The sequence below is a fragment of the Macrobrachium rosenbergii genome, chromosome 4 (assembly GCF_040412425.1).
Source record: "Macrobrachium rosenbergii isolate ZJJX-2024 chromosome 4, ASM4041242v1, whole genome shotgun sequence".
Taxonomy (NCBI): Eukaryota; Metazoa; Arthropoda; class Malacostraca; order Decapoda; family Palaemonidae; genus Macrobrachium; species Macrobrachium rosenbergii.
In genome coordinates, this window is record NC_089744.1 from 31,652,501 (window position 1) to 31,665,004 (window position 12,504).

The following is a 12,504-nucleotide window of genomic DNA, read 5'->3' on the forward strand; positions in this document are numbered from 1 at the left end:
TTTCATCCAAAGACTTCCACTAAATGATATTCCTGTGACTAATCAGTGCTTTTTGACATAACTATTTGGCAATAATCGAGTCCCACAATATTGAAGAAAATAAATTCCCACTAACAACTGGCTACATTTGTTACTCTTGTTTCTTCTTATATTATGTGCTGCTCTGCAACAACGGAAATGAATCCACATGTACTGTACAGTGTGGGTGCAAGAGGTGCATGCAGTCCTCAACCACGTACGCATACATCTTAACACTCTACTCTTAATAAACCCGTATTTAAATCAGTGTATTCATTCATAACAGAAGAAAACTTAAGTTAGATTCCATTCCTTTGACGCCATCCCTTTGTTTTATCTCCATTCGAACTTGGAGCAAATAGAGGCGAAGAAAAATATAAATGTTAAAAGGTTCTCTCTCTAATACGCAGCACATTCTTTACTAACGTAGTTTCCCTGGAGGATTACCAACCGACAATCCCCTGCGATACCACCAAGAGAATCCCATTTCACTCCACGGCATCCAGTGACGGTTGACTCCATCTCAAAAATCCACCTTAAATCACTTTCCTAACTCCTGGAGGAAGTGGTGCCCTACAAAACGGATTTTCTCAAATGTTTTTCTCAGAAGAAGGAGTCCTGAGGGTAAAGTGATCTCCCTTCAAGTAACCCTTCAGTACAAGCCTCTGGGAATCTTTCACACACACACACACACACACACACACACACACACACACACACACACACACACACACACACACACACACACACACACAGAATTTTCCCCAATTTCGAGAAAAACTTAATCCCATTGTTCTTTGGTTCCTTTTTCCAGACTTTCTTAGAAATTATTTTCCTCTCGCATTGTTCGACGGGAAAATAACAAGAAAATGCAGAATCAATTAACACCGAAGCAGATGCGACACAGATCACATCCTTTGCAATATCAGGCTTTCAGGAGAAAAATATCTTTTATATTGCACATAAACTTGTGTGCTACACAAGCATGCCTTCAAAATCAATTATATCAAAACTATATGAGTTAAAATTCTACACCTGAACACTACAAGACTAAAACAGAATCGAATGCATACAAAACGATGCTAATAGTAATTTCTGTTGTCTTCATCCCCCCTTGCAAACATTAATGAAAGATCAAAAGGGGCACGGGGTGAACACCACCTTTAAACTTTCGAAAACCAATACTCGTAGATTTAGAAGGCGTGTTGAGAGAGAGAGAGAGAGAGAGAGAGAGAGAGAGAGAGAGAGAGAGAGAGAGAGAGAGAGAGAGAGAGAGATACTTCTAAACTGGTCCCCTAAATATGTGGGTAAAAATAACTAGTCGACTCCCTTCTCTCTTTGCCAATTCGATCATTATTTAAACTGATAACTGAATTCGATTGGACGTGCAGACTCCATTTCAAATATTTCTTTTGCTTTAGATCGCAGACTGGACCTGCAGCATTGCGTCGTGGTTCATCGAGTGAGAGACGTCGGAATTTGTCGGATTTCATTTTGATTACGCGCACTGAGAAGAGGTGGGTGGTATGCTATACAAGGCACAATTCCACAAGTTGAATGAAGTGAAGTGCGAGTGATGTCAGGACAGCAATATCAGCCGAGCAGTGAGATCATGTGGCTGACGGCAGAGATCATCGACACTCCTGCCAATGAGAGTGGCGGAGTTGGAAGGCATCAGGCGCCTCCACATATGAAGTGTGATGACTGACTTAGAATTATTTTCACTCTTTAAATTAGTAAAGGTATACCTTCTAGCATGATTCTGAGGGTTATAAAAGTTATCTGGTATATTGGTCACTTATTTCTGACAAATCGCTCTATTTGGCAGGACAAGGGGACCACACTGATGAGCAATAGTCTCTAACAGGTGAGAGTACCAACACTGAGAGTGAGGGCATGTAAACAATGCCTCTTGAAAAAAATCCCAAGTATTCATGCCAACTATTCGCACATGGAATTTTCCATGGTTATATTTCCATGAGCACCAAAATACAGAGATAACACGTGATTTGTTACCGAAGGGTATGGGGTCGGATATTTTCCTTGATTCAAAGGATAGAAATTTATTCACAAAATATTTACATTGAGTTCTCTAGCACTCTGATTTTAGCATTTTCCATAAATGTTAAACATAATTAGCCTTGCAGGTATGATCTAATGTCACCTCACACGATGACTAAAGCAACCGGTTATAAAACTATTCCTATTTATCTCGGAAGTTGTTTCGCATAATGAATTATTTTCCGACTTCTGCAACATCCCTTTTCAATATAAATTATGTAGCCAAGCTTCTGCGAACCCTAAAATGGTTCTTGTTCTGAGCATGCTGCATAACTGACAGAGAGCGAGTCTCCTGAAATCAGAGCATCTTCAAGCAGAGTGCCAGTTTGTGTAGGATGAATCACCTAAAACACGGTAACGAAGATCCCCTACGTAGTGCGATACGTTGGTTAGAGAAGAGAAGAGAAGAGAAGGTTACATCACTTTCGGTTGGTTGGGGTTTCTCAATATGTTTGCTGAAAATAATGCGAGTATTTTTTGCCGCCATTTGCGGCATTTAGATCTTCCCACGTGCTGCAGCTGCATTATGCCAAGTAGTGAACAAAAAACCAATGTTCTCAACGCTGGGGCTGTTACATAGCCTCTTTCACCATGAGACTCAAAGTTTTCAAATTTGATTTCCCTGACCTGAGGGTACAATGGCATTTTCTTCAATTGGGTACTGTTTATTTTAAGCTAAAGAACCTCTCAATCATCAGTTACTTATTTACTGACTCTTAACCAGTTATATTTGCAATTTATCGTGATCACATGGCTTCGTTCGGTCAATTTTATTATTCATCCACGGGTATTCTATACACCGGACCTAGCAGCTGGCTTTAATGTCGTTCCATAAGTGGGAGCACTGAACGCATAAATCAGATACTTTTAGCCCGCCCCCGGGGAACGTTATAGAATAAAATAAAAATAAAATGTTTCACAGCAAGAGATTTTACTCGTGTAAGTCAGAATGATTCTGCGCTATCTCTCGCCATAGGGTTTAATGCCGCCATGTTTCAAGATATTTGCAAACACTGAGTCCTGTCTGCACCAGACTTACTCGTCAAGGATTCAAACTTTCAGATATATAGGGGAATAAGTATTCTTTTTTATCATTTTTCAACGTCATTGCTGCATACTGGTCAGATACCGCTGCAGTGATAATGATTTTCACCTCTTCCAAAAACCTTACGCTTTGTAGAGACGGAGGGTCATCGTCTTTATGACCGAAGACGACAATAACAGCGTCAAGGTCTGTATTTTGATCTGGAGCTGCTTACCCACAAGATGGGTTTGTGATGACCCAGTCATTTACTTTGACTGGATCAACGCCTTCTCTCTCTTTTTTTTTTTTTTCTTTTTTTACTTTATGGCATTATGTAGCGATAAACAAAGACAGGCGTTATGTTTATATTTGGTACAGCTATAACTAACTTCCGGATTTAAGCAGCATTTTCTCGATATCTAGTAACTCGGCTGTTCTACAGTGAGGCAGACGTTATTTCATCCGGCGCCTGAATAAAATACATCCTCTTCTGATATCTGTCAGGTTTCACTTTCCGGGACAGTGTTTGATTCACGAGTTACTGGTGTTATGCAGAACGTAGAGAGAGAGAGAGAGAGAGAGAGAGAGTAAAGATGGAAACACAGGACTTAGCAGAAGGAACGTTCATGAAGACTGGCTCAGAGAGGATGTATCCTATTACAAGCGTCACAAAAATACATCCTCAGCCTCCAGTAAATTCCCTTTTATAGTGTTAAAGTAGTATATATAACAATAGCATCAATACCAACGCTGTCGATAAACAGACAGACGACGAATAAGCCCAGTACCCAGGAATAACAATGATAGCAACGAAAGGTGAAAAGGATTAGCTTGCATGAAGTTGCCGTGGAAGGAGAAGGCCTGATCCTCTAACTGCGTGTGATGGCAGTGGCCATGGTGATGACGAAAGAGCGCTACGGTAGGGAAGACTTCACCATCGGATGGACGCCCAAGGGATGAAAAGAGAAGAGAGAGAGAGAGAGAGAGAGAGAGAGAGAGAGAGAGAGAGCAGCACGTAGTGGCATTAGCACCATGGCCGCACTCGCAGTCTGAGTACCCACCTTGTTTAGCAGTAGCATTTGAGGGCGTTGAGCCGACCGAGGCAGCCTTGTCCGGCGGTCTCATGGCGGCACCAGCAGCCGTAGACAAGGATGAGGGGGAAGAGGTGGCAGAGGAGGAGGAAGCAGAAGCTGCAGGGGCACCCTTCTTCTTCATGAGGTTGCCCCACCCTCACGCTCAGATAGCAAGAGATAGACAAACAAGCACAGACGAGAGTGAAGGGCAGTTAACAAAAATAACGGCAATAAATACCAGTCTGTTTACTGAATGTATTTTCCAAATGTCAGCTTCTCTAACGAAAATGTTACTAGACTTCAAGTTCAGATGCTGAGACGACCTGCAGAAGAGCCTTCACTACAGATGCGCCTCAGGTAGGATTTGAGGCTGCCTCGCGTATCTCTAGGAATTACATTTTCGTGAATACTCAAATACGACTAGTCTTCACCACGTTGGAGAAAAAGAAGAGCATAATATGATTATCAACGAAAAATCGTTCAATTATTATACAAAACAAACAGATTCATATACTAAACCACTAACCCACGAAAATAGCACAGCCATTCACATATTTCCGCAGAACAAAATATGAAAAAGATTTCCAGTAAAAGAAAAATATTTTGCCGCATACTGTACATATCACTCCGCACACCGTTGCCCCACAATAAACAACTCTTACCCTCCCTCCCTCCCACGGAAGAGAACTTAAGTTTCCCTAAAAAAACCAGACCCGGCATTACCCTCTGTGAGGGGCACAGAACGAGGGGAAGGGACGGAGAAGCGGCCACCTTCCCTCAGCACGTCGGCAACCATACTGACGTAGCTAAGGGCCCTCACCAGCCTTACCTCACGCCCCTCACCTCCTCGGCGCCCAGAACAGAGAGAGAGAGAGAGAGAGAGAGAGAGAGAGAGAGAGAGAGAGAGAGAGAACAAGGCAGAAGATAGCTAGGTGGGGAGACACACGGAGCAAAAACCAAAAGATAAGAGAGAAAAATTATGAAGGGGTTCTGTAAGGGTAAACAGAGAGATGTTATGTTGAGGAAGATGCGCATATAGCAAGGTAATGACAGATAAGCAAATGATATAAACAATAAAAGAGAGAGAGAGAGAGAGAGAGAGAGAGAGAGAGAGAGAGAGAGAGAGAGAGAGAGCCCAAGTTGCCAGTTGTTGTCCGATACATTTTTTATTCCGGGACTCTCTCTCTCTCTCTCTCTCTCTCTCTCTCTCTCTCTCTCTCTACAACGTGGAAGAAAAAGTGAGGGAAAAAAGGGGAAGACGCAGTGACATCTCACGTTGCCAAAAATTCCTCGAAGCTTTGAACAGAAATCACAGTTTACTCTTAACACTCTTGACCCAATTCTTCGGAGATGAAATTTAACAGCTTCTTAAAACTCTAAGCAACGCTCAAACTAATGGTTGTTTTATATCACTGGGAGATAGGAAGGCCACCATATACAAAGAAACTTTTTGTTCTTACCTCTACCTCATATAAGTATGCATACAGATACGATCATACGTGTTTATATATATACTCACAAAAGTACGGCGAAAGTTTGCTTGATTTAATATAATTTCGTGCACGTATGTACAGTATGTGACGGTTATATGTCTGCATTTAAATCTGGCAGCTGTCTCCGAGTCCCCAACAAATCCGCTACGAGATCTGCCAATTATTTAAACGGGAAGGGATATAGTGAGGCTTTAATCAGCTAGAAATACACTGTCGCGAAAAGGCTGTTTTTCACGGAGGTCTTAACTTTTTTTTTTTATCTGTACACCATTTCATCAGTACATCATTTCGCCTCAAAAGGTGGTTACAGAATGTTTTACCTATCAGTTGCCAAGCTTGGATTTGCAATTGATATGGTTAGCCCTATGAACTCCCCTACACATGGTCAGGAACATAAGCGCCAACGGCATCTGATATTCCTTGTCAGTTACCAATCCAAAACCTGCCAGCTTCAAGGATGCTTAACGTAACGGCTAACTGCATAGAGAGTAAAGACGGTCAAACACGGGACTTTTTGCCTAAAGTTTTCAGAGAGGACTCCATTTGAAGTCATAAAACAAATTCCTGTCTCTGATATTGAATTTCGTACATTTTCCACGAAGGATGCTATTTTTCAAATGCTCTCATTATTCAGTTAAGTGAGTAAACCTTCTTCTTTCTTTTTCTTTGTCCTGCCTCTCTCCAGAGAATTTTGTTTTGTAGTAGATATACGGCAATTTGCATTTTACACCGCGTATACGGAAACAGGAATATATAAAAATAATAATTCATGACTAAAAAGCGGTTGCCATTCAACGTCTTTGTTCACCCAAATTACAGCCTCGAGCACTTGGTGATAAAATAATAACCATTTTGGACCGTAACCGTAACCTAGTTGTAAAACTCACAAATACTTTTTCGAATTCCGGGTACGAACTTCACTTGCAAGGTGCCACGAACGGAATATGGGAGAAGACTTACGTTCTAGGCAGTACGATATAAAAACACTGAACTCTATTAGGAGTCAACGGTCCTAGCACTAATGGAACCTGATACACTCAGAATGAAGACTGTTTACTCTAATAACAATGAGACCATTCCCATTACTAATACGATTTAAGAAAACAGACAGAGTAAAAGTTCATAGCGGCTAACATCTCAAGAACCATCGATTACAGATGCTGTTCAATTCTCCCTGCAAATATAAAACTCACGAGTGCACATCTGCCTGCAAGCAACAAGCATCGTTCTAACTCGGGTATTATCAAAGTCGGGCAACAGAAACCCCCTTATACAGGGTCTCCCAAAAGAACCACTACTTGCAGGAAACCACAGGCAATGCAAATGCAACACACCGGAAGATACTAGTAGCGAATCACAATAATATCCTTCACGTCTCCATTAGAACTCAATGAAATGAGGAATGTCAAAAAAAATATACGAAGGCTTAAACTTGCTTTCTTTTTTCTCTTTTGCGTTATAAAATAATGATCAAACAAGTAAACAGACAGAACTACTCCAGGAAAGCTAAACACAGCTCGAGATATGTTGACATAAAAATGGAAACCTATCAGTTCAGTAGTTTTTGCTGGACAAGAGACTACAATTTTTTTTTTCTTGTGTAAGGACTACCGTTCCCTCTCATCACGGTCTTTATGTTTCAAATGTTTCAGTTGGAAAATTTCGAAGTCGTTCAAGAATAAATCCTGGGTTTAAAACAATACGAAAACTCAATGAAACAACGATGTAACCTAGTAATAAGTATTATTATTATTATTATTATTATTATTATTAGTATTATTATGCACCAAAAAAATGATGAAGGGGCAATGATCCATAGACCGCATAATATTATTGGCTAATGTGACTGGTATTACTCGATAAAAAAAACAATCAAACTGAAACTTATAATCATGCAAACCTCAAACTCACCATCACTCTTAAGTAAACAACGTTTTCAGAAGGACTATACATATCAATAACCCACCAGGATGCTGCAATTTCAATTCGGCAGCCAACTTTACCTGTGTGTGTGTGTGTGTGTGTGTGTGTTCAACTGAGTTTTTACCAATAGCTACTATGACGTCTCAATTTCTCTAAGTTAAGACGTCATTGTGGCTATTAAAAATATATGTATATCTGGTAAAAACGACCAGTAGAGTTTATATATATGTATATATACATACATACATACATACATATATATATATATATATATATATATATATATATATATATATATATATATATATATATATATATATATATATATATATATAATATATATATATATATATATATATATATATATATATATATATATATATATATAAAATGTGTGTGTGTATATTTCTGCCTAAAAGAGCAATGACCGCTAGACTCTGTGACAAACGGTTCTCGTCTGCTCTAGTAAAATGTATCTGAATTCGATAAATACATGCATGCATGAGCTGAGCTAGACCACGGGTGAGCTAGACTTATAGGTCTTCGTCGCAAAATATGCTGGTGGGTCGTCGCCGGGAACCTGTCGTGCGTGTAGTGGAATCCTGCACGGAAGGTGACAGCTTCTTCATTTATTCCCGCTGGATAGAAGCTTGCGGTGATAAGCGTGTCCAAAAAGGTGTCGAGAACTACGGAGGCTGGCACGTCAATGTGGCAGTTAAAAATACTTTATATACATATACATATATATAATATATATATATAACATATACATACATACATACATACATACATACATATATATATATATATATATATATATATATATATATATATATATATATATATACATACACACATGCCTTCTCATAGTTCTCATCCAAGTAGGTCTACGCCTTCCATCTTCTGACCCTTCTGGTGCCCTCAGAAGCTCAGCTAACCTTTATCACTTTCCACATGATGTGCGCAGGACATGTCCGTGCCATCTCCATCTCCCTTTCACTATTATCTCATCTAAATTTGGAACTTGTGTAATTCCCTTCCGGCATCCCTAACTCTACCCTACGATCTGACGGCTAATATTATTTTTAAGAATAGAATAGAATGTAGAATTTAGGCCTAAAGCCAAGCGCTGGGACCTATGAGGTATTCGGTGCTGAAAAGGAAATTGACAGTAAGAAGGTTTGAAAGGTGTAGCAGGCGGAAAACTCGCAGCTGCACTGTGAAACAATTGTTTGATAATGGAAAGTCAGATGGAAGTAAAAGAATATGAACGGAGGTACAGTGAAAGGAATGAAACTGGTTGCATCTAGGAGCCGAAGACATGCTGCAAAGACCCTTAAGTAATGCCTGCAGTGCACCACGTGAGGTGCACTGACGGCAACACCCCCCTACAGAGAATATTCTTTTCAAAGCTTTAACCTCAAATCGATCAAAATTCTTTCAGATAGCTTCACTGTTATACGACGATTCATGTCCACATACCGATTCAGATGGTACTAGACCTATTTACAATCTTACTTCCGTATGCAATTTCAGTCTATCTGATTTCCAAATCTCACCCACTATTTGATTTGCAATATTAGTCTTGCATTGAATTCCGACTCAAGAGAATCAGGATTTGAAAGACTCAACCCCATTCATCCTTTCTACATCTAATGTTATTGAGTCACTTTGTGCATTCTCTGTTTTCGTTACTTTGGCTTTTTTTAGACTTATTTTGCGTCCCATCTTCCTAGACACAAGATGCATTCTATTAAGCAAGTCTTTTTAAATCTTGGGGTATTTTGCTGACTACAACACCACCATCTTCATACTCATGTCTATCGACTCTCTATCGTTACTCCAATCTACAGTAAAGCTTCTTTCCATCTCCGACCACTTTTTTCAGCGAAAAATCTGAGATGCGCAAACTATAAAAATGGAATAACATTTCCTTGTAGCACTCCACCATTTACTTCAAATTCACTTGACAAGGCCCCTCCAACATTAACTTTGCATCTACTACGTTCATGGATAATTATTTTCCATTAACTTCAAATTTTACCGGGAGTGCCGTGGTGATGCAAGACCAGTCATATACCTTCTCGCAATCAACAGAAGCCAAAAGAAGGGCATTTTTAAATCCCAGCACTGCTGTGCGCACTCATGTTTTAACACAAAAATTTGATCTGTGCAGCTCCTGCCATTTCTAAAACCAGCTTGTCCACCTAGACGCATTTGATTTATCTCTTGCCTACTGACAATAAGTATAATGAATATCTTCACTGCAACAAGAAAAGATACCAAATACTGAATCATTGGAATCATCAAAATCTTTATATATTTCACTACAGTCAAATGAAAATAGCGAGGCAATGTCTCTCAGGTCACTATATCATGACAATAACGCCACAACACGAGTTATGATGCTGATCAATAGTTCCTCTCTTGACGAGTTAACTAAATATATTACAGGCTGCCCAAGAGCAAGCATCCGTGCTGGCATAAGGTCAGCTTAATCTAAAACAACAAGGAGACTTGAATATATGACTGACAGAATCAGATCGACCTCATTAAGAAAAACGGAAGAGCTGGAGATCAAAAAACAAAAGAAAGCAAGTGCCATATTTGGAAGAGGAGCCTTGCTAAATATTGAAACAATACACCTATCTGCTTTAAGACCGTTGATGGTAAGAGGAATAAGTCATTCTTGACGTCAAAACATTTGTGACGTCACTGGTGCTGCCATCTATTCACCCTGAGGTCTTGGTAAGGATGAGACCGGATTCATTTACTTTAATGGACGGGAGCCGCCTGTTTTCCCCTGGCGTCAAGCAAAAGGAATAAAGCACAGCTCAGGTGAGGAATAAGTTACAGATCTGTTGAGAAATAAAATCCGGTTCAGGTGAATTCTGCCCGTGATACACTCACTTAAATTAAAGCTCTTTCACACGTCTAACATAAAAACTGAACCACATTTTTATATGAGATAAAGCATCTCGAGTAAAAATGATACGCAGAAAATACAAATGTGTTCAGACAATTCTTATATATAATAAATGAAGATCCACTCTCTGGCCCCAATTTCAATTCTGTGCAATCTGAACCAAATTACATTTTCATCTGCCTAATAAATATCATCTTCAGACTAAATTTTTCCACTACTGACAGAAAGAGTCCAGATTTTCACATGGAAATTTTACTTTTGTATGTCGTCACTTTCTTCTTTTTATGACTTATACTCGATGCTTTCCCATCTCCTCTTTTAACACTGTTCTGGTACGGCAACCGATCGAATTTCTCTCTTGTTCTTTCCGTTCTCTTCATTAGCAGAAGGCTGACATAAACAAGGTACTAGTATGCTAAAATGGCGTCTACTGTACATGAGCACAAACATATATATAGACGAATGGGCACACAATTTAACTGTTACAAACTCTTAAACAAGAAAATACAAGGCATCATAATGTTCCCACCATAAAAATGATGTCACTGCAAAAGTACTTGAATACCATCGGCATTTTTAACGGGATCGTGCGATTCTTTTCAACAGAGTTACAAACAAAAAGCAACGATATATTTCATGCATGTGAAAAGTATACTCCCTATTCTAGAATGACCAAACCGCGTGAGGTGAGTTACAAATGAACAGAAAAAATGACGATTCCTCCTATGGTCACGACATTAATACTAAAGCAGCATTGCCGCATAATCTCAATGCTCAAAAAAATTGGGGGGGGGAGATGAAACCCTGAGGGGACAGAATCAAGTTATTTGCTGTGAAGAATAAAATAGAGGCTTCGTTCAAAAAAGAGGATGTGGTTGGATAACGCTGTAAGGAATGTGACAGTTATAACTGCAGTCAAAAAAATACTTTAAAAAGACATGGTTATCATTTACAGATAGTATGGATTTAACAATAAAATAATACCTGTCGTTAAAAGAGTTCAATATTAGTATGGAACTGCGGGTAATAATAAGAACCAGGTTTCAAGGTAAATACTAAAGCGTATACAAAGAATTAAGAAAATGACAAAAACGGAGTAAGTTGGAAACTCGTTATTCTATTTTAGAAAAAAATACATAAACCATTTTCAATAAGAAATTACGTTTATAATACTTGGTACATTACGGAGAAAATTCTCTTCAGAAAATCCTTATGCACTTAAGGTTATATCTGAACATGACAAAGATATATTTCTGAATACTGTCATTAACAAATGCTACATGAAAACATTTAAATAAAGATCACAGTGAGTACCTAAGAATTCATCTCTCTCTCTCTCTCTCTCTCTCTCTCTCTCTCTCTCTCTCTCTCTCTCTCTCTCTCTCCATTTGAGACGACATAGCAACCCACATCCAACACTTGGGCTAAAACATGCGCATTTGCAGGCCTGTCACTATATTAATAGAAGAACCGCAAGAAAGAAGAAAGTTCGATACTAGTTTGGTGTCCTAGAATACAGAGTGAACATCATTTCACAAAAATAGCGAGTCATTATGCAGGAAGCCTTCGAACTGGTTACTTTCTCTCGAAGCCAAATGTTACCTTGGCAGAGCGCAAAGGAACTGCTGCTTCTACTACACGCGACATGAAATCTAAAGAATGCCACGGACAAAGGGGTACAGACCTTACAGTAACATCACAACAAGTGACGGCGCTGCCCTGATCACTGACACATTCCTATTTCTTGTTCAACTCTAATCAGCAGTCATAATTAACTGATAAAGTCTTGGACTATCCCACCAGCCAAATATGTCATCAAGACTCTGTACTGAATGCGGAGAAAGAATGGAAATTTCTATTTCATTTTCTACAAACATGATAAAAAATGTCACGTCAACTACACCGAGCACACAAGGACAAAGGATTAGTCGAAACAGCACATAACTAATTGGAATTGTTGTTAGCCTATTCGTTGGTCTCCTCGAC

General features: G+C 39.3%; 1 protein-coding gene across 12 annotated transcripts in view; it reads right to left on the reverse strand.

Moving 5' to 3' along the window:
- Snrk (SNF related kinase) overlaps positions 1-12,504 on the reverse strand; it is a 424,230-nt gene that overhangs the window by 276,447 nt on the left and 135,279 nt on the right. Inside the window, exons 1-2 of one of the 12 annotated variants that reach the window (XM_067092978.1) lie at positions 4,900-4,975; positions 4,165-4,601 (exon numbers count right to left, since the gene is read on the reverse strand). The exons of 10 other annotated variants lie outside the window; for them this stretch is intronic. In XM_067092978.1, the coding sequence (XP_066949079.1) occupies positions 4,165-4,318 (154 nt within the window). In that variant the 5' untranslated portion in view covers positions 4,319-4,601; positions 4,900-4,975. Of the gene's footprint in view, positions 1-4,164; positions 4,602-4,899; positions 4,976-12,504 lie in introns of those variants that run through there. One more of the 12 variants, XM_067093091.1, reaches the window with a different exon arrangement.